The sequence below is a fragment of the Elephantulus edwardii genome, unplaced genomic scaffold (genome assembly GCF_000299155.1).
Source record: "Elephantulus edwardii isolate Elephantulus edwardi_28Jun2011 unplaced genomic scaffold, EleEdw1.0 scaffold00103, whole genome shotgun sequence".
In the NCBI taxonomy this organism is placed as follows: Eukaryota; Metazoa; Chordata; class Mammalia; order Macroscelidea; family Macroscelididae; genus Elephantulus; species Elephantulus edwardii.
The window spans coordinates 10,030,002-10,052,762 of record NW_006399853.1 but is presented as its reverse complement, the minus strand read 5'-3'; the positions used below and the strand labels follow the sequence as shown (position 1 = coordinate 10,052,762).

The window sequence follows — 22,761 nt, the reverse complement described above, 5'->3', positions numbered from 1 at the left end:
GAGACTGGCTCAGGACAGGGCAGGATTCAGAGCTATTGTACAAAGAGTCATTATGAGTTGCAGGCAATTCAACAACACATAGCAAGAGAATAAAATCTACCATTAGCTAGTATAATCAAAACATAAATCAAACAAAGAAACAAAAAAAATATCCATCATCAAGTAAATTTCAATTCACAAAGCCCCTTGGGACACTGCTTCTTGCCAAGGGTCACCGTAAAGGCACAGAGTTCAAATCCACCAGCTGCTTTACAGAGGAAGAACGGGCGATCTTCCCTGCAATTAACTCTCTGAAAACTAAGCAGAGTCAGTTCTGACTCAACGGCACACCACCACTACCACCACAGCAACGAATGTTTATGTGAGCAAGCTATGTCATCCTTCTCTCATGGGCTCCAACCACCAACCAACCTTTCCTAATTATTAGTAGCCTAATATTAGTAACCTAACACATAACGCAATATGCAGTGAAGGTTCCATATGAGCCAAATCATTCATTCACTCACTCACTCACCGTCATTGCTGTGAAATCAGAACTGAATCCTGTCTGACCCTCCAGGGTGTTTTCAGAGGCTCTAAACTGCATGAGAGGAGAATGCTGTCAAACAGCCTACCTTATGGTGATGGATTAGGGGAAGGGAATTTGTGCTTCCAACCCAAAGGCATGAGGTTTCAATCTACCAGCTGTCCCATGAGAGAACACGGGCAATCTCCTCCCAAATGACTGACTGCCTCTAAGAACCAGGTGGAGGGTCAGCCGGGAGCTGGTTCCAACTTGACTTGAGATTTCATAACAACAAAGCCCTCTGGGTAGACGGCACAATGCCCTTACCCACCAGGCTACTAGAGAATCTCTAATACGCAAAATAGGTCCAAATAATTTTCTCACAGTTACGATTTTCCTTTCAATCCATTAGGTCGTGTGAACACCACCAGCAAGTGTTGAAGTATTAAAACATGTGAATTCATCAAGTAGCCAATCAGCATAAAGATATCACAAGTGAGAAGACTGTCGTCAGGTGCTGTCTAGCTGAGTTCGACTCAGTGATTCTGTGATCAGATCAGAGCCTCACTGCCCCAGCCTCCCGTTCCTCACCATACTCCAGCCTACTGTCACAAGAACTATGTCCACCAGTTCCCTAATGGTCATCTTGTCTTTAAGTAATCCTCTGCCTTTTCCAGAAGGATGCCTTTTGTCCAAGACTGGCCTCTCTGGATAACATGCTCAAAGTAGGTAAGAGAAAATGTCACCATTCTCGCCTCTAGGAGTATTCTGGTTGCATTTCTTCTAAGATAGATTTGCTTGTTCATTGTCAGTCTTTTGGATTTTCTTTGCCAACCCCGTAATTCAGGGCTTTGATTCTTCTGCCATCCTTATTCACTGTCCAGCTTTCAAATGCATAGGAACCAACTGAAAACAAAATGAAACAAATCCTAAAAACCCAATCACCACAATGGCTTGGATCCAGTGCACCTTGGTCTTTAAAGTGGCATCATTGCTCGCTGGTACTTTAGAGCTTTTTCCCAAGTTATCTTCTGATTTCTTGACTGTTGCTGCTATGGGTGTTGGCTGAGGGTCCATGCAAAATTAAGTCACTGACACCTTCAATTTTTTTCTCCATCTATCATGTTGTTGTCTTTTGGCCCAGTGGGGAGGATTTCTGTTCTCTTTCTTTGAGATGTAATCCACATTGAAGGTTGTAGTTCTCCATCATCTGTACCAACAAGTCCTCTTCACTTTCAGGAAGCAAGGTGGTGTCATCTACAAAACACAGTTGTTGATGAGTCTTCCTCCAACCCTGACACCACATTCTTCTTTATATAGTGCAGTTTCTCGAATAATTTGCTCAGCATTCAGACTGGCTGTATACTAAACTTCTCACAACTCAATCTAAATTGTTTTAAAACATAGCAAGATTTTCAACTCAAATTTGGGCTCTGCAAAAACTGACTCAATAGGTATAACTAGAATTAGCAAGACAGAGAAAATTTCTATCTGAAAGCTTACTAGACCTTGTTTTATTATAAAGACAGGTTCCCGTACGCCTGTGCAGTGTTTTGTAATGCACTTTTATTTCCATTAGCAATACACATTTCTGTTCTTCAGCAAATCAGCAAGACACTAATGGCACAAATCAATATCAAACTCCTCACAGAAACTAATATTAGGTCATTTGTTATAGCAAAGGCCACCAGAACCTCAGTTAAAGGGACGTCAAGCATTTCCATCTGGACACCATTCTTTCCTTCCAAAACTATGTGTTAAGTTGAATGAGTTTTCCTTGCATACAACAGTCTTCATGGCCTTAAACATGTCCAATTCGTAAGTGCATCAATACCTCAAAGTCTGCTGCACCTCCCAGGGGTCTTGCCAACAACTACAATGCTTTGAAAAATGACAAATTTCTGCACCGATACGAACGAAGGGGGAGAGACTTATGAAAGAGACACAGAAAAGGACATGGACAACAAAGCGACTGAATTCTTTCAAATGTCCCCAGTCTCTGAAATTTTTCCACAGAGGTCAGCTGATTGTCAAGCTCACCTGTGAGTGAATAAAAAAAGTGCTGTAACAAGTCACCTCACACTTGTTGGGATTCCCCAACTCCTCACTGTCACACAAGGAGAATGTGGTTTGATTTCCTTACACTCCGGTCTATGTTAGTTCCGCAAAGTGAGAAGCTGTGGTGGGGTCTTCTGAGGACAGCTTGAACCCGGACTGGGCTGTGCTGTTAAGAGTCTCTTCCACAGAGGAGTTCTGTAGTGGCACCAAGGGCCTCGGCCCTGTGAACTTCCTTACCTACATCACTGGATAAAAGGGCATCTTCTGCTTATTACCCGGATGTAAAGTCTAAAGAACCAATTCATCCAGTAAGGGCTTTCATGCTTCAACCTGTCACTTTACTAGTCTAAGATTTTTCAAAAGGACATAGTAAGAAATGTTATAGGAATATTAGGTACTACTTAAAAGAACTCAAATCGCATGAAAAGCGAAAGGCTGTTCCTTTGGATGTCTGTGACTGATTAGGAAGGAATTTCATCGTTATTCCATTAGGTTAGTGGCCAAATACAGATAAGTAGAACAGTTTAATGCTGTTAAATACACAATCAGTCTAGAGTGCTTATAATTAAGCTCCATCGCTCTGATGCTCAGGGAGAAAAAAGAGGAACAAATCCCTCAGTTCCCATGAAACACTGCACAAAGCACACACAGTACAGGCGCCATGTGTTCTGCATGACAGTTTGAAGACAAACCCTTCCTGCCTCCCCGTATGAAAATTCCCACAGACCACAGGCAGCTTGCCTCTATCTTTCAATCATAATTCAATTCTTTCCCTTTCTGGTCATGTGGTAGAGTCATGTCCAAATATATGATACAACTCTCCCGAATGTTTTTGAGGAAACTTCATCTTCCAGCTTCAGTTGACTTGCCAAAGAGTTATAGAATTAGCAATTCTTCATGAACAACCAAATGGGGTCTCTCTCTCTCTCTCTCACACACACACACACTTAATTTTAACTAGGAGAGTCTGTCTCATAAAAATAGAGACATTCTAAGATGGCATTTTGATTTGATATGTGGATTTGGGCTGGGGAGCACCCTCGGCTTTGCAGAATGCAAGTGGAAATGATTCTAACACACGGCTAATTCTGCTGACTTGACATCATCATGACATCACATCTGTAGAACATGACAAAAAGAGCAGAAGAAAGTCACAAAGTAAACAGAACATGAGAACTCAGCAGAGATCCCCCTAAACTCCACCCAGGAAAGTGCAGGCAGCTTCTTCTCAACCAATCTTATTCTTAGCCAATTTACATTTACTTTAAATTTAAGTTGAATAAGCTGAATTATGAAGTGCCTACATTCTGAGAACATTGGGAAGAGTTAATGAAACATGAGAGAAAACACTACAGAGGAGAGATTAAAGCAATGAAGATTAGAAATAATTACCAGCCAATAAAAAGAGAGGGACGGAATATTCTAGAAATCAGAATATGAGCTGGAAGAGGCACAGCATCTGGGGATTTTTCAGATAAGCAGGTGCACCTATTGATACGCAGGTGGTTCTAATTCTACAGCATAAGCCAAGACCACTCTGGTTTCTTAGAAGACGGTTAACAAGTGAGGGATGCTCACCAGCCCTGCTTTCTAAAACACACAGGCTAAGTGATTTCTCACCTCCCTCACTTTACATTAACAATTAATTTTAAATTCTCCGTTTCACAACACCACACCTAAGAAGAGTGTCTGAGTTCTAAATAACAGAGGCATACGTGAAAATAGGAGGAAGGAGGGTGTGGAGGTCAAGGCTTTTGGCAGGATGATTGTCATTTAAAATTGTATTTATCCGAAGCCTCCCCTACCCTTTCTCCCATATTCTCCCCATCAACCAACCCTGAAAATCGCTGCCTCCCACAAGATGAGCTAGTATTTCGATGTTTTTTACCAGTTACAACCGTCTTCTCTCCAGCCCCTGTAACAGAGACTTCCATCTTACCTTCTTACTTACTGTTGGTCCATCCACACTGCTGCTCAGACTGACCATTACTTTATAAGAATCAGAAAAGTGACTTCAATTCCAGGTTAAAAAAAATAGACACTACAGTGTGGCGTGTTGACAGTCAACCCCAAAACACTTACTAGGCGTGTCGTTCGTGGAACAAAGAAATCCTACTCTGTTTCCAAGAGGGGATTAAAAGAACAGTCTAACCCCGGTAACCTCAACACAAAAGGAAGCTAAAAAGGCAGGGACTCGATAAGAACAAAGGACTGTGCTTTCGGATGACATCAATATGTATTAAAGACTATGTGCTACTCATCCTTCTATCAATAGCTGATGAGATACCTTTGCCAATTAATACCAGGTCAGCCATAGCTGCATAAAATGACATCCACAGCGTTATTAGAAATGGGTTTGATTTACACAGCGGCAGTGACTTTTACGTGTTTAATGTTTCTGAAAGTAAAGGAAGAGACGAGCCACTGTGGGCAAGCAGGACTCAACGTCCGAGAAATAATTATGCATGTGACCTCATGGCCTGAAAGGTCACTGTGCATCACAAGCCAACGGAAATCAGGGCCTGTCGGCAGTTAGCCCTGAGCGGCCACGCCTGGAAGGGAGAGCAAGTGCGGGCATATTTCATAAACTAGCAGGTGCTTGATCTCAGAAGAGAGTCAATTATCAAAACACTGCATCTAGAACGCTGCAAAGAGGAAACACTTAAAATTGGGTTCTGCGAAACATCCCCTCTTCAAAATGAACCTGAGATGTTTGGTCTTCATTCTGTGTCAAGAATTTCACACACACACAAGAGCCTCTAATCCCTCTCAGGTAAGAATCATCAGTTTTTGGTTTTTTAAATTCTTTAAGTGCTGGGGGATCTAAAAGGGTTAACGAATATATGTTAAAGAACAGTGACTTAGAAAACACGTACAACGCTGATGTATCAGAAGTACCACAAGCACATTGACAGGAAACAGCCAAACATGTAAGCTCCATTTACAAGTGGGGGTGGAATGAGGGACCTCACTGCTGACGTCAGCTAGATCTTAGCTGAAGGCCAGCCCAGTAGAAATGTGTTTACCTGTGTTTTATTGACTATGCAAAGGCATTCGACTGTGTGGATCATAACAAATTATGGAGAGCACGAGAAGACTGGGGATTCCAGAACATTCAATTGCGCTCCTGAATTATGCCCACAGAGCTGGGCATGGACCAAAAGACAGGCTTTCCAGCAGGTCGGACAAGGTGGTCCTGCATGGCTTACACATGGGATGGGTGCAGCAAGGTGACATCCTTCCACCAGACTTACTCCGTCGGCATGCGAAGTGCATACACCAGGAAGCTGGACTCTATGAAGAACACGGGTATGAGGAGCAGAGGGAGATTCATTAACAACTGCGATATGCAGAGGACGGCCTCGCTTCTTGAAACCCAAGTCTTTGAAGAACTTATTGATACAGATCAAAGATGACACGGCTTTAGAGATGGATTACACCCCAATATATGGAAAATTCTTCACTACTGAACCAATAAGCAACATAACGATGACTGAAGAAAATACTGAAGTTGTCAAAGATTTCACTTTTACTAGGAACCATAATCAACAACCATGGCAGCAGCAGTAAAAACAAAACAAACACACAAACAAAAAAAACACCAAACCAACAAGGTAGTATGGTGGTTGTTGATGTTAAGTCAGAAATAACTGACGGCTAATCCTCTGGCAGGTTTTCAGAGGCAGTAAATTGCACAGAAGACTGGTCATTTTTCCTCCTACAGAGGAGCGAGGGGATTCGAACCGTGTGCCTTTGGGTTGGCAGTACAACGCCTTACCACTAAGCCAGCACAATTCCTAACCACTAGACCACTAGTGAAGCTCACTCTGGGAAACAGGCTGCAAAACATTTTTCTTAAAGTGTTAAAAAGAAAAGCTGTCATTCTGAAGACTAAGGTGTGCCTGACTCAAGTCTCAGTAGTGCTAACTGCTTCATATGCTGGACAGTGAATTGCTGGAAAACGAACAAGGAAGAACAAAGGATTTATGCCTTTGAATTAAGATACTGGCAAAGAATACGAAAATACTGTGAACTGCCAGAAAAACTAACGCGCCTGTGTCTTAGGAAGTGCAGTTAGAATGACCCCGAGAAGCCAGGAAGGTGAGCTTCCTCTCACGTGCTGTGGGCATGCTCTCAGTCCCGGGAGAAGGTCATCATCCTTGGAAGAGGGTCAGTGAAATCAGAGGACGCCTCTCCGTGAACTCGACCAACAATCTGATATTGTGGCATTAACAATGGGCTTAAGTACAGCAACCTGTGAGGAAGGCACAGGTCCCCACAGCCTTTCCTCCCGCTGCGTACAGATAAGGTCATGAGGAATGGAAACGACTCAAGGGCATCTAACAACAATCCGAGAACGTGTGCCGTTTTGATAATCCAACACCTGTTACCCTCGTAACAGGAAATCATAATGCCTTTGCCCGCAGAGCAGGGGAGGAAGGCCCAGGATGAGATGGCCTGACTCACTGACGGGAGAAATGGGCTTAGGATAGGAGTGGTTTCAGAGCTAATGTACTTAGGGTCGCTATGAGTCGCAGGCAACTCAACGGCACATAATAACAACAGCAACAACCACCAGTTTTGCGTCAGAATTTAGCCATCAAATGTTGTGCCCCGACGGTGTCTGTAAGGGATCAAATAATGTTCTCAAACTGGCTTCGTGACCAAGCTCCATACCCCTCCCAAGATTATCCCATCACTCAACGAGGAGCTGGTCGTTATGACAATGTGTGGACTGGTGTTTCAGAGAAGGCTGTCTAGTGCTTCAGTTTCCTCCCCTGTGGTCTCCTGGCTACTACTGGAAACCCTGGATGACAGAAATGAAAGGGGATTCGAAGCCCTCGAAGACAGTAAGAAGGGCAGCACAGACACCAGTACAGGAGAGGAACAAGGCGAACCTCCCACACTGACTGTGAGTCACCAGTGTGCTCAGCGCTTTACACCAGTCCCTCATTTAATCTTCTCAACAATCCTGGGAAATGGGCACGTGACAGGGCAGCAGGTAACAGCACGTAGGCAACAACGAGCAAGGCCTAGCCTTCGTCTGGAAGGCATGCACAAGAGAAAGGCTTGAAGACCTCAGTCCATTATCACCCTCGATGAGATGGATGGATTCTGTGAGTGGGGTGGTGAGAGTGAGTGTGTTGGAGATGGCGGGGTTGGCACGGGATAGAACGGCATTTAGGGCTCCTGTATGTAGGGTGGCTATGAGTCACAAGTGACTCGATGGCACATAACAACAACAACACATGGCTACTAGCCTGTGGCAAAAGCCACCAAGAAAGAGAGAGAAGGGTGGACTGGTTCTGAACCGCTCTAGGGATCCACCTCCAGTGACCAATGACTTCCGTCCTCCGTCTCTGATTCGGATAACCCACTCTCTGATTACTCATTTCCCCTGAACCCTCACCAACCCCGGTGAGGCCTGAACACCTGGGAGATGTCCATGATATCAGAAATGAGCATGGGAGACCAGAGAAGTGTTCCTGGAATTAAAAAAGTGGTCCTCTTTTTATTTTTTCACGTTGATTGGAATTCTCATACCATATTTAGGTACATTAAGCAGTAAAAGGCATTTGCAGGCTTCTCTGAGAAGCTAGGGAAAGCACCAGGTCAGAGCCGTCTGAATCGAGTTCTCATCGGGGTTGTGGCTCACTCTCTCACTCACTGCCCCTGAAGCAGGTGAAGCTACCACGGCCTCTGCTTCGAAACCTCTGAGGTGAAGGGCTACCGTGGTCCTCCCGCTGCATGGGGCACTGCCTTTGGCAAGGGTAGTATTGTTCTGAGTTTCAGACAAGCATCATACAAAGGAGCTCTTAGCACAGAGCTCAATCTAAAGTCGGGAGTTGAGAATAAGGCTTCGGCAATTTCTATGAAGTGTCAAAATGCTGAGAAGGATTAAATTATGGAAAATATATCACTGGAGTGGTGTACTTCCCAGGTATATTGTTTGATGTTGTTGTTATGTACTGTTAAGTCAGAACTGACTCACAGCTGACCCTCCAACAGGCTTTTAGAGGTACTAAATCAAATGAAAAGAGATTGCCTATCTTTCTCTTTTTTATTTTATTTTTTTTTCATCTTTCTCTTTTATGAAGCAGCTGGTGGATTAGAACTATGTGCCTTTGGGTTGGCAGCACAACACTTTACCAGTAGGCCACCAGAGCTTATTGTTTAATAGGTCAATTGTTATTGTGTGAAAGAGTTTTTAAGCTTTAAAAATGACGTTCTGTGCTGCAACTTGCTACAGTAATCAACTCCACCGTTAACGACAGTGGGAGTGGGGCCTTCACTGTGAACATGTGGCGGGCAGGTGTGGCCGCCCCACCAGCTGGCTCTGTAACCTTCTGATCCCTCTGGACAGCAAATCTGTTCACCAGCCCTGTGTGGTCATTCCTCATTGACTGTCTGCTGTCTCCGCCGTTTATAAGCTCAGAATCCCCACTCCTTTAGCTTGATCACCTTTTCTGAAAACAGAAAGCTCTCAGTAAAACAAACGAAAACGAATTTTAGACTCAGTGACTATAAAGATTCCAGAACAGACTGATACTCTATCTGTTGGTATCAGGATGTTGTGGTAACCAGCAGAAATAATGTTCATTCATTTACTTTTCTCCCCCTATAAAATATAACTCTGGAAACATTAAAATATCAAGTGAATGAAATCTCATTTGCTCACTTACAATATACTTCATGATATTCTAAATATCCAGGGTGTTAATGACATAAATAGGCTTGAACTTGACTTAAGAACAAAAGAGTTTATGCTCATTTAAACAACAATGAGATCTATCCAAGAGAAATTTTCTCTATGTTATTTTTCTGCCCATTTTTGTTGCTGCTACATCTGACATGGTTACAAAGGGAATTGTTGGAAAGCAGTTCTAGATAAGGCGTCGATCTGCTCATTTCCTTACTGTCACCCCAATACTGTTCAACTTAAGGTCACAGGATGCAAGAAGCAGTAAGTAAGGAGTTAGGAGTAACGAAGGGTCACTTAGCAAATGAGGAAGCCTCAGAAGGTGTTTTTAAATCTCTCTCAGCTTCAGTCACTTTCCCTATTAAAAATATAAAATGGGGTGGAGGTTGACAACAGAATCCACTTTACCAGGCTGTTATGATGATTAAATGGTACTTAGACTCAACTACGACAAAGTAAACCACTAGTGGAGGTATTATCATTGTTTCCTTACATTGTGTCCTCTCTGGGATCGGCTAAAAGATCCCAATACTCTGACCAAAATCTAGCAATATGTCCATTCTTATCATTGATACAAGGAGTTTTATTTCTATTTTAGGCCTCTACATTAAAGCTGAATTGTTCCCTTCTTTCTGGGAAAAACAAACAAACAGGCAAACAAAGCAGCATCCACTGTAATTGTTAATAGCACTTCCCAAGCTGTCAATACAACACTTAAATATTCTTTGGTATTCTCCTTAATCTTTCATGTATAAATTCCACAACTCAGGCTTGAAAATTGTCTTTCACCCTGCCGTGTCTGTGTTTAGCTCTAGGTCCCATATCCCCTTCCATTAATTGCCTCCCGGGCACTTGGTCTCCTTTAATCCACGGGAATGAGTTGGGTCGTTATCCCAAAAGTACTCAGTTCAAATCCACCAGCTGCTTCCAAGGGAGAAAAATGGACAATCTCCTCCCATGTGATTAACTGCATCCAAAAATCTGTTGGAGGTTCTGACTTGACACTACACAACACTTTAGTTGTCCTTTCTGAATAAAGATGCCTTGAAAATGTTTCCCAATATTTCCATATTGTCATCATCTTTAAAAATAATCTAGTCATTTACTTATTGCATCAGGCCACTGTGGTAAAGCGGGACTGACATCAGGGTTGAGAGAAGACAGAGAAGTAGGGGAGGGACGATGCATACTGCATTGGAACAGATGAGGGAGAGAACTGTTTAAAATCATGAAACTGGATATATGATTGGGTATTATTGTCTTAACAGAAGACCAGAATGAAGGCTACACAGTGGAATGGATTTGAGGGGAGGACTACATAACAATGAAAGAGTTTTTCTTTTACTTTTCAGGGAGAAGAGTGAATGGGGGGGGAGGGGGTTGGGCAGGGAGAAAAGTGCAACAATGAATGACTGGAAACCCTAAGTCTCTGTAAACTTTCATTAAAATCAATTAAAAAAAAATCTTGTCATTTATATCATCTAGTTTTCTCTTCAGCCAACTCTGCCTTTGAAAATTATGCTCTTATTTTATCTCATATCACCAAGTGACACACCACTTAGATGTCTGATTTCTTGCATTTGTTTTCCTGGTACTTCACTGACAGTGTGACAGGTTTCCAACAAGAGAGTGAAGCTTGGTTCTGACTAAGAGCGGCCCAGCATGCAACACCCCCAGGCGTGCACAATCCCTGCTATGGTGGCGGCCACTGTCTCAGTCCACCCCAAGAGGCCCTTCCTCTTTTCCAGCGACACTCTGAGCATGACGTCCTTCAGCAGTGACGCTGAGGGTCCTCATAACGTATCCAAAGCGCATGAAACAGTCTCTCTTTCCCTGCGTAGTTCTGGTGGGCTGAGGGAACCCTGATGGTCTAGTGCTAAGGAGCTGGGAGGCCAAGCTAAAGGCAAGAGGTTCAAACCCACTGGCTGTTCTGCAGGAGAAGGACGGGCAGTCCCCTCCTAGGTGGTTAACTGCCTCTGAAAACCACTGGAGGCTCAGCTGTGAGCAGGTTCTGACGTCCTGAATCAGCACATGGCCAACCAATGGGCTGCTCTGCGGTCATCCACGTTCTGACTGATGATACTGATTACCGAGTGTCTAAAGAACATCCTGGACACCCCTCAGAGGGCAAGCCTTTGGGCAGGTGATCAGGAGAGGTCTGCACCAAGAGCAGGGCGTCATGTGTGGTAAAGCAGAGGTCAGTGAAAACTATGATACGGTCAATGATATAGCAGACCCTGCCACCATGGGCTCCAGCCCAGCAGTGATTGCGGGACTGGGACAGAAGTGAACAGTGCTGCCTTCTAGGGTACACACTGGGCACAGTGAGCTGGACACGAGCCCAGGGGTGATTGCGGGGCCAGCAGAGAACTGAACAGTGCTGCCCTCTAGTGAGCTGGAACCCGCAACAGCACCTAACAACACTGTCTCTTCCCACAGATACAGTCAATCTGATTCCCGTAATCTGTAACTGGGATAGAACGGCTGGGGACGGTACACTATTTTCTAGTTAACTTTTCAACCTCAAGATACTTGTTAAAATGGTATGCTTAAAATCTAACCTTAATTTGAGTCTCTTCAGTCAACAAGATTTACTATTAAATGGTAGTTAACTGTTTTTGCTGGACTATTCTAATATTAATGACCACAAGTAAGTGAAAAAATTTTTAAAAATCACTATTCTAGCCTATTAATGAAATACTCAAACAAAGACTTTTTTAAATTTATACATAAATAACCACTTTTGTGTCTAACTGAGGGGAAGTTAGCGGGAGCCCACTGTGGCGAGTCCATTCTGACTCAGACCCACCTTACAGGACAGAGGAGAATTGCCCTGGACTTTCTGAGCCCATATATCCAGCTAGAAGCAGCCTGCATAGCAACTGATGGGTTTGAACAACTGACCTCTGTGTTAGCAGTGGAGTACTTACACTACTGCTCCGCTCACAATGCTACCTTTTAATTGGAGTTGTTAATGTGATGTTTCGACTCCCCAAAAACCTCACTGCTGTAGAGTCGGAACCAACTCGTGATTCTCAAGCTGACTTTCAGAGGCTGGTGGATTCGAACTTCCTGTCTTTGAATTGGTAGCTCAACTAACTAACCACTAGACTTATATTTTTAAAAGGGAATGACTGTATCCTTTTGACAAATGCTTACTCTGGGTTAGGTACTTTCTACACACTTAACAAAAACAGACTGGTTCCACACCCACATAAACACCGCTGCTGTGTAGTCGCCTTCAGAACGACTCCTAGGTAACCCTCTGGCGGATTTTCAGAGGCAATAAATCGCATGACAGAGGAGCTGCTATTCCTCTCTTTACCTTGCACAAATCTGAGACTCAGAAGGTGTCCAAAGTCACGCTGCTAAAAAAAGAAACAATCACCCAGAGGAAAAGTGTGGCTAAAAAAGTCAGACCCTGAAAACCTCGTGCTGTAGAGTGCTACTTGGTACACACGGTGATATACTGAGATGACATTAACACGACAGATCTGAGAGTCTAAGACCAGCTAGCACACACGTCTCCTCGCCCTGACTTATTTTTTTATTCTTTTTCCTTCTTGTACATGTACCATTTGTCTTGACCTATATAGCAAGTTTCTCCTCACCAATATTAACTAGTGTTGGCAAGAGATGATTTCAAATAAATCTACCTAAAACCCACGAATCATAGTGAAAAGTTACTTAAAAGCTTGAGATTTTATCTCTGAAAAGTAAATTTACCTTATACATAATCAGGAAAATTTAGGCTAAATTATAATTACAAAGTCTCTTTAAAAGTACAAATCAAGTGACTTGTGAAGAAGCATGCTTTATCTTGGGGAAAGATGATGACACACTGAAACTTTGCTTCAATGAACATTTGAGTTGCAGCGTAACTGCAAAGGATGCGATCTGTATAAAACAGCAGTTTTAAAAATTACAATTTTCCCAAATGCCTTTTTCCTCACCTATTCAAACCAAGTTCTTCTGAAAGACTTGTCAATCAAAACTTTGCAAATTTTCTCTTCTTCAATAGTATAGATGAGTCCAAGTCCACCAGATCATTTTTTTAACAGATCACAAATGCTTAATCCCTCCTACAAGGGACCTACCTTCTATTTGCACTCGCTTATCATCAGATCAATACTGAACTAGTTAGGACCCATTAGCATAATAATGCAACAGGCTGAGACACATGTCAGTGTTAAACAGGGTAAGCTATTTGGCGATGACTTTTATAGGCCAGTTGGTGGATATTTTGAAGTTACATAACTTATGCTTCCGTACCAGATGCCAAGATGTAAAGAAGGAGGAACAGAGCAAGTGGAATTAGAGGACTCCTGGTTTTCATAAGGAGCCCGTCTGGCGTGGCAGGGTATGAGGTGAGGCTGCTAACCGGAAGGTCGGGAAGGTGAACCCAGCAGCCTCGCTGCAGGAGAAAGATGAGGCAGTCTCCTCCCACTAACACAGAACCCACAGACTTGGAAGCCCAGGAGTCAGAGCTGGAAGTCACCAGATGGCATCAGAGGGGTGGATTCACCGTAAGGTGGAAGACAGACAGTTCCCAACACCGGGCTATTCAAGTTAGGATGAACCAACTGAACTTAGAACCACTTGTCTGGGGTTTTTTGGTACATCTTCTAGTGAGATATATGGTGTTATTTGCCAATGTTGTCATATCTGTAAGTTTATATGTAAGATTACCAATTCCCAAAGACAACTATAGATTGGATTTATAGATATTGTTAATAAAAGGCATTAACAAAGAAAACATAAGAGAAAGAGAGGTGTTCAGCTGATGCCAGCACCAAACTGCAACGGGATTGTTGGAATGAATTCCGTTGTCATAAACTGACAACTACCTGTACTCATGTGCGATGTGTGTTGACAGGCGAATAGCGTGCTTGTTTGTGACTTGGTGCTTTTTTCTACATATGCATCCAGTGCTCTGTGAAAAGCGTGTGGACCCTTACGTGATATGACGTGGTCCATGTACTGAGGTAAATAAGGAGCCCAGGCGTCGATGGTTTCCTTCCGTCCGACCTGCTCAATTCTTCTCAGCTCTGCGAGGAGCAGGGCCTGTGCAGCTTCTCTGACCTGAGACAACCAGGGGCCCAAGGGTGAGAGAAAAAGTACATCCGTTAGTGAGACAGTGAGTATGTAGCATAAACAGTAAGTGCATGATGAATGAAAAGTAATGCATGCAAATGCCACATCTCATTTACATGAGAAAATCTTCCAGTCAAATCATGAACAGACACAGACAGCTCTCAGATAAGTTTCATTCATAAGTGTCTGTAGGAACTTGTACAGAAGGTGTGGAACAGTTCAGTTAAGATTGTTAATTAACATAAGTTAGTCAAATGCTTGTCTTAATAGAGGGTATCTTTCTTTATATAAATGAATTAAAGAAACACTGGATTCCAAATACAAGAAATTACATAGTAGTAATAATAACAGCAGTAACAGTGTTTTGATATATAGGGAAATGTACCACTCATTCCTGATCACCACCACTACGTATTCCTCAAGCTTTTCAACTAACATATGGCTGCTGGTTCATGAATAGGAATTATAATCAGACACTTGTAACTCAGGGAGTTACAAAGTGGAGCAAAATGGACAACAGTAAATCACCAGACACATTTTAATAATGAGCTTAGAGAAAAATATTTCTATGTTTGTAGACAGAACATAGTTGATAAAACCTCAGTTTAAAACATGTTTTAGTCTAAAACTTGTACTTTAGTGAAACATTTTACATTTTTTAAAATTTCCATATAAATAGTACTATTAAGTCAATTTATTTTTCTTTTAGCCACAGCTAGTGAATTTTTTTTATCTAGTGAATGTCTAAGCCTTTTAAAATGTAATTTAAATAGGTGCAGCTTACACAAAACATATTTATAAAGCTACACTATGATTCGTGTATACCTGATATATACTTACTTACACAATTTGGTTTCCACAAATGAGCAAACATATATGAAACAATATAATCTTACTTTTTTGTCATATAATAGAAAACTAATTTTGCAAATTATATTATCTTACTTTTTATTTTATTGTGGCCAACAGCTTTTATTTTGTAGGTGTTAAAAGGTCACTGATGTGAGGTCAAGAAGTTAGTCAATTATCAAATAATGCACCAATCAATCTGTTTACATTTTGTAGCTGAAAAGACAGCTCAGCCCTAGAGGAGTAAGAGCTCAAGTAAAAAGCTGCTTCAGTATAAATGGAGGGAATAAAATATCCATGGAGGGGGGTGATCACCCACTACAATACCACTTGGAATTGAGGTAAGAAATGTTAGGAAAGGGGCAAATACAAATGTTCTCTTCATCATTTACTAAATGTGTTACTTAAACACTTGAATAAAACAAACTGATACAACAAGAACCTGAATAAGGAAGACCTTTCTGTTTCCAAATCCCAGCAACAGCTAATAGAACTCAACTGTTTTAACACAAACAGGCACCTTTGACTGAGTCTCCACCACAGGTCAGGCTCTGACTTGTTTTACTTGTATTATCTCATCTGATCCTGAAAGCAACACTGTGAGGAATGAACTCTCATCCCCTCTTTACAAATAAGCCTCAAGTAGGTTAGATAACTTCCATACATCACAAAGCTAATAACTGGTGGAAGTGATATTTAAGCCATGTCTCTTCTCAATTCAAAGACCTCCTCCTTCTACTCTAATACAGTACTAGCCATATCCACACAGAACTGGACTGATGGGATGACACCAGCCGTGTGGTCTCAGGGACGGCCAGATAGGTACAGCTACGTGTGTGTTTCAGCCTGAGAATAGTATGTACAGAAACAAATACTTAAGAAGCCTTTCCAGTAAAGGACGTAGAGTTCTTTTCATCAAATTGTCACTGGGTCAAAAATAAGAATAATTTGATTATCAAAGTGAAACATTACCGTCTAGAACCTAAAAAAAGATAAGAAATCAGGCCCTATTTTCTGTCACACAGGAGACAGATGACAGCATAGACGGGATGAAAAGCAACCCTGTTCGTTTAAAATGCACATTTAAATATAAGGCTCCTTTCAACAATTTACACTGTAATAATTTTATTCTCTCTCCTCTTGCCATTACCTCCAAGCACCGGTCTTGCCATCTGCGAGCGAGCATCTCCAGAAGCGGAGGCCTAAATTTGTCCAAGCCCAGCAGGTCTGGCAACATAACACAGTGCATAGCAGCCAACTGACTCCACCCTGTTAAAATGGAACAGAGATCAGTTACTTCAAATGTTTTTGTTTTCCCTAAGTCAAAGGGGTTTTCTTTATCTAAGCCTAACAAAGGACAGAGTCACTAAATTAAATGTTATTTAAATTTATTATGATTACTGGATAATATTTTGATACAGAATATTCTACTAAATATATTTACCTAAATATATTTATCTCCAAATCATGTACCTAATACTTATACAAATTCTCAAAGTCTTAGAGCAAACAAAACTTGATTTCCATATAATATATATCAGAAAACATCCATCATCTTAAACAAATACACATCTTAAGAAAGGGAAAACATAGAGAAAAACACATAATGAGCGAGATGGAAGGTGCTTTATATAGTAGAGACTGGTTAATCTTGGTGATGGGAAAAGTGGCACCGCATATGGATGCAGCAAAACCAAATAAAAATGAGCATTTAAAGACATATAGATGCACATAGACATATAAGCATTTAAACGCATATAGATGCACATAAGCAAATGAGCATTTAAATGCATATAGATGCATAGAGGCAAACTGGCATACAGGTAACTACAGAGGTACAGTTAGGTACACAGGTAAAAAATACATACATGCATCTATTCTCAAAATCTAAACCAAGCTCACTGCTGGTGGGTTTATTTTGATGTGTGAGTATGAATATATGTGTAATGGTACATATATTCATTGAAGACACAAATACTCCTTAGACATAACCAAATACCTTCCAACATTGATTATTTTTTGGGGGGCGGGAGGGACTCTGAAGGGTTAGGACCACAGTCCCATGGGATTCCAGGGAACTGAATAGTGTCTGGAGTCTGTAAAGCTTACAAGCAGCCATCTACGAAACACTATGGGTCTCTACTCTCCAGAAGCAAAACAGCAGAAAAGAAACCAAAGAAACAAGCCTACATGAGAAACACACCCTCATCAACTCTGAGATCAGAAGACGTAGATGGTGCCCAGCAATCACTACAGATCATTCCGTAGTTATTTCTGGACAGAATGGGAGAAAAGTACAGAAAACTCAATACCTTATTTGAAGGGTGAAGGGGTTGAAAGTGGAAAGGCCAGATAAAATTATAATCACGAGGAACAGAGGACGCCCTGGGTCTATTATTATTGAGAGACGTTCCTCAAATCAAGGCTATCCTGGGAGATACCTCTTAGCAAAATAACAAAGCAGCACACAAAATAGAGGCTATTCCCTGTAAAATCAGTGACATGCTTAAAAACCATCAGCATCAGAGCAAAGGTAAGTCAGTATTGCAAACAAAGAGGAGACGATAAAGGGGCAAAGAAACTAGAGTCCTGGGAAGGGAAGAAACCGAACATAAAATTAAAGAGGATGCTGACACGTTCTGGGAAATGTAACTAACTAATGTAACTGAATAATCCGTTTGGAAGTTGTCAAATAGGACTCTAAATGGCTATGTAAAAACTTCCCCAGAAAACCTCAATAAAATACTATTTTTAAAATTTTAAAATAAACAGGTACTAGAGTCATGACCTGAAGTCACTCTATTATGTGAATCCATGAGTAGAGGATTCACACAGATATCCAAAGATGTTTCTATCACTAAAACACGGCCATGCCTGTATTAGCACCCTGTCAGCCAAAAGGCATGTTACCCTTCTCAGTTATTCATTGATTTCTTTTATTACAAAATGAGCCTGTTATTTAATCACAATAATTGTTGGAATAAGTCACATTCTCCTAAACACAAACTTGACAATCCAAATACAGGGAATTTTAAACTTTATTAACTATTATCTATGGTACTAAAAGTTGAATTTTCAAAAATTTTCCTCCACATTGTGGAATGTCATTGCGTAAAGAAAGAAAAATCCAAAATCCAGCTGTGTAAAAATCACCTCAGTATTTAAAAATACCAATACACTGACATCTTCAAGCTTTGATCTCATTTTAAAGGTTTCTGAAAGATACAGACACTATTGTGGCTCATTTTGCCTGAATGACATATGAGGTCCCTAGTAATCTACAAAAACACCATTACTTCCTGGGGATAACATTTTAAGAAATGTAACCAAAAATGGATGCAAGAATGCCCGTTATCATCACAAGGCAAGTTGCCAGTGATTTAATAATTCCAACAATGTTTTGAAGTAATCTGAACAACCACTACCAAAACCCTATCATAAGACTCAAAAGGAACAACGGAGTTTTAAAAAACAAAGACGAGACAGTGACAGACAGACAAAGAGACAAATTGCCCCACCTCCTTTTCTTAAGGACCTTTCCTTCAGCTGAGAATTAGTAATTAATGTGATGAGTACACATTCTAAAATTTATATATATACACACACACACACACACACACACACACACACACACCCTCCCTCAACTGCTGTTACTCTGTGCTGTCAAGTTGGAACCAACCCACAGGTGACCCTCCAAGAAGTTTTCAAAGGCAGTAAATCAATGATGGGAAGAGACTGCCCATCCTTCTACGCAACAGCTGGTGGATTCAAACTGCATGCCTGTGAGACTGCAGTGCAGCTTGTTACCACAAAGCCACCAGAGCTTCATATGTTAGATCACTACTTAGTGAATTTAAAAAGACTATTTTAATGTCTTCTCCAAGTGTTAAGTATATAAGTGTTAAATATGTATGTGTTAAAAATATATGTGTTAAATATATATGTGTTAAATATATATATATATATATATATATATATATATATATATATATATCCAGAATTTTAATATAAAATAATGATTCTGAAGGTCCAGAATCAAATAGCTTATTCTGAATTAACAAATGGCTGTGTTTTACAACAGCTCAACAAATATGATGCTACGTATTTTGCTAAAATCCAGCCTCATCATATAAACCTCGGTTTGGGTGTATGAAGGGGAAACAAAAGAAAAAACCTCAAATTCCCTGATGTTCTTCTGCAGGAATTGGGCGTGCAAGCTCAGCTCTGATTCTACAGACACTGAGTCACCATCTCATTAGAAAATTACTTTTCAGTGGAGACCCAAAGTCAATCTGGTTTACTTGCGATTTTCTAAATTTCCTCCTTTCTGTGTGATACAAACAAGGGAAGGCTTGAGCACACAAGGCAGGCCCAGACAAGACAGGACACAGTGCTCCCAAGTTCCACTTTCAGGCTATATGAAAAATCCAAGACGGCTCTGGGGAATTAAGGTTTTTAGATCCCTTGATATGCTCAAGTTTAAAAAAAAAGTAACTGTCTATTCTCATAATTCCACAGAGATAACATGGTGGTCAAACCACATTTTAAACACTGAAACAACAGGGTTTTGCCAGAAAAGGAAATAGTAAGGAGGATAAACAGGTGAATTCCTATCAGTATATATTCACTGGTCTCAAATCAATATGAAAATCTTTAGAATTAGAATATGTATCAAGAGCATCTCAATGATACCCTTTAACTAGGACACATTGTTGTGTAAAAAGCAGTTTGTGTGTGTCTGAGACCAAAACATACATTCACCAGCTGCAACAGCAGAGATCCTGTGGTAAACATCATCCGGAAAACCCACCGACCTTGTGATAAGCACTTCACTTCGATACTTTGCATCTCTGTCCTTCTTGACAGCATTCTAGATTAGAGGAAATGTGCTTTATAGGAGCCAGGACTAACACTGCATTTTATAACTGAACCTTCGCATTGATATCAGTAAATAAAATTAACAAAAGGGGGACTTGAGGACCTGAGACATAACGAAGCAGATGGATGTATAAATTAGATATAAAGAACCTGTCACGCTAGGATAATGCACAGGTGGAAAGGCAGTCGTTAGAAAGTTGAGAGAGATACCTTCATTTACTAAGAAACAGGTATGTAAAGCAGGACTAGAGGCAGAGGCAGAGCCAGAGTGATCAGCGTCAGACCGAGCGGGAACGACAGGTGCAGCGACTTGTAGAGGAAAATAGGAGAAATAAAGAGGAGAGGATTGAGGTACAGCAGATTCTGAAAAAAAGCTCAGTATTAGTGAAGAATGAGAAAAAATGTGAAAAATATATGAATGTAGAACTGAAAAAAAAAAAAGATGTTTTTAATCAGGAGGGCATGACCATTAAGGAAAACAGCAGAGAAATGATGTATCTTATGGAACCCCAATTAAAATGTAGTTCAGAGTTCTCTTAAAGTAAAAATATATCCAGTCACCAAATGATGTCTCAAATAAGGCAGAACATAACTCTGAGAAAACAAAATTAGAAAAATATTACTAGCCTGCTGAGAATTAACAAAAATATAATTCAATTCAAAATGCATCATGTCAAGGAAATATTTTCATTCTGTCAGTTATATTCTTTCCTGAATACTTTTCTAAAATGTGTAAGTTAATATGCAATATCTGCTGATGTTTTCTATTTTCCACATTCATTTTTTAAAAACAAAACTTAAAATATACCAAGTCATAAGAACTATAGATAGTATGCTTAGTTGCTTTCATTCTTAGGAATTCAGGAAATTATTTTTATGATGTAAAGGCTTTATATTTTAAAAAGTAATTACAATAAGTTGTATAACTCTTACAAAATAAACGCGCACACACACAAAAGTTATGTTACCAAGAAAATGTTTCAGCTTCAATTATCATATGAAAAGGCAAAAGGACCGTATGGCACACACATTCTACAACCAGAGGTCAATGCTAAGATTTAGAGGTCACCATTTGACACTTCCTTCCTATGGAGAAATTACCATATGTCATGCACAAGCATCTTCAAATTAATCCCTCTCCTTTCTCCTGTCATTGAACAGCAATAGGTTTGGGCTCCTGAACAGATTAAGCATTGTCTGCTGAATGAGATGTTTGGTTTTCATGCAGTGAAGTTCTTTTGTAACTATAGGACAGCTGCATGAAAACAACTTTTTCATAATTTCCACACGAATGCATCATAATGTCAATCAGGCACGTGTGAGGCAGAGCATAGAAATAAAAGAAGTCCATGAACAGTAACCAAAAAGAAAATCCCAAGAAGCTCATCGTGAATACAAAGAAGTTTCATTTGTGGAATTTCAACTTGCTTTAAGACAAAGATCTGTACTACTTCCTTATACAATTACAGTTTATTCATAATGATATACACACGCAAGGAGATGCTCTTGATTTGCATTCCACACAACCTGAAAACTTCTCATCAAAGTTATCTTCCAAAGTTATTTTCCAAATATTTCCACACCCTACTGACTTTTTTCCATTTTTATTAACATTTTTCATTACAAATTCCATTATTAAAGGCCTTTAATATATTCTCCTGCCCATAAAAATTCAGTAAGCCTTGGCAGCAAGGAGAAAATGTTTTAGATTTCATGCCAAAAAAAAGTACTGAGAAAATATCTCTAGTGGCTTTCAACAGTTGAGACTTTTTTTAAAAAAATTTTTACCTTTTTTTTAAAAAAAGAGCAAGAGCGCAATTCTTTGATCCCTGGAAAGGCCGTGTCAAGTTTGTCTGATTTCCCTAGCTAAGTAGAATAAATATGAGGAATAAATCATTGATACTTTTTATCACGTCAAAGTCTCAAGTAATAGTAGAAATGCTACTGGTAACACTGATAAAGTATTGTAATATATCCTAATAAAATAATGTTCAACATCTGTGACTTTATTTTCAAAGGAAAAACTAAACCCAATACTGGGTATTCTGTTTTTAAGTCATGTTTAAATGATATAAGGGAAAGTTGTGCTCTTTAATAAATTCTGTGGACACTGAACAAAAAAAAAAATTACAAGGAAATCAAGAAATAAGATTGCCTTCTTTAAAAACTGCTTCACCACCAAAAAAAAAAAAATACTCCCCTCAGGCTGCCTCACAAAAGCACAAGAGAATCTAAAAATATTTTCATAATTCACTGAAAAAATTGAAATTGCTCTCTACTTTAACTCTTAAAATTGTCCCAAATATAGAAAAATCAACAACAGAAAATCAGGAGGAAAAAAATAATCACTTCCAAAATGAAAAGCTCAACATTTAATAATAAATCTGGACATTTTTAAGGATTACTGGATAGGACACTAATGATTTACTTCAAAACAGAATCAAGAATTTGGCTTCTGAAAGTAGAAAACCTGCTTAACTATCAATTTAGTTCTCTTACTAAAGACTATTCATATATATGGGGTAAAACACTGAGTACAGCTTCAAAATGGAGATGAAACTAATGCAAGTTCTATCATTTCACTTGAGAAGATCACTTAAATAAGTAATTGTGCAGCTGAGAACTTCTTCAACGGTTCATTGTCATGAAAAGATGAAGATAATGTATGTATTCACAT

At 40.2% G+C, this 22,761-nt stretch overlaps 1 protein-coding gene across 2 annotated transcripts in view; it reads right to left on the bottom strand.

Annotated features, from left to right (window-relative positions):
• WDR7 (WD repeat domain 7) overlaps positions 1-22,761 on the bottom strand; it is a 349,149-nt gene that overhangs the window by 239,073 nt on the left and 87,315 nt on the right. The window contains exons 16-18 of one of the 2 annotated variants that reach the window (XM_006891734.1): positions 20,295-20,393; positions 16,357-16,475; positions 14,222-14,345 (exon numbers count right to left, since the gene is read on the bottom strand). In XM_006891734.1, the coding sequence (XP_006891796.1) occupies positions 14,222-14,345; positions 16,357-16,475; positions 20,295-20,393 (342 nt within the window). The remainder of the gene's footprint in view (positions 1-14,221; positions 14,346-16,356; positions 16,476-20,294; positions 20,394-22,761) is intronic. The other variant, XM_006891735.1, reaches the window with a different exon arrangement.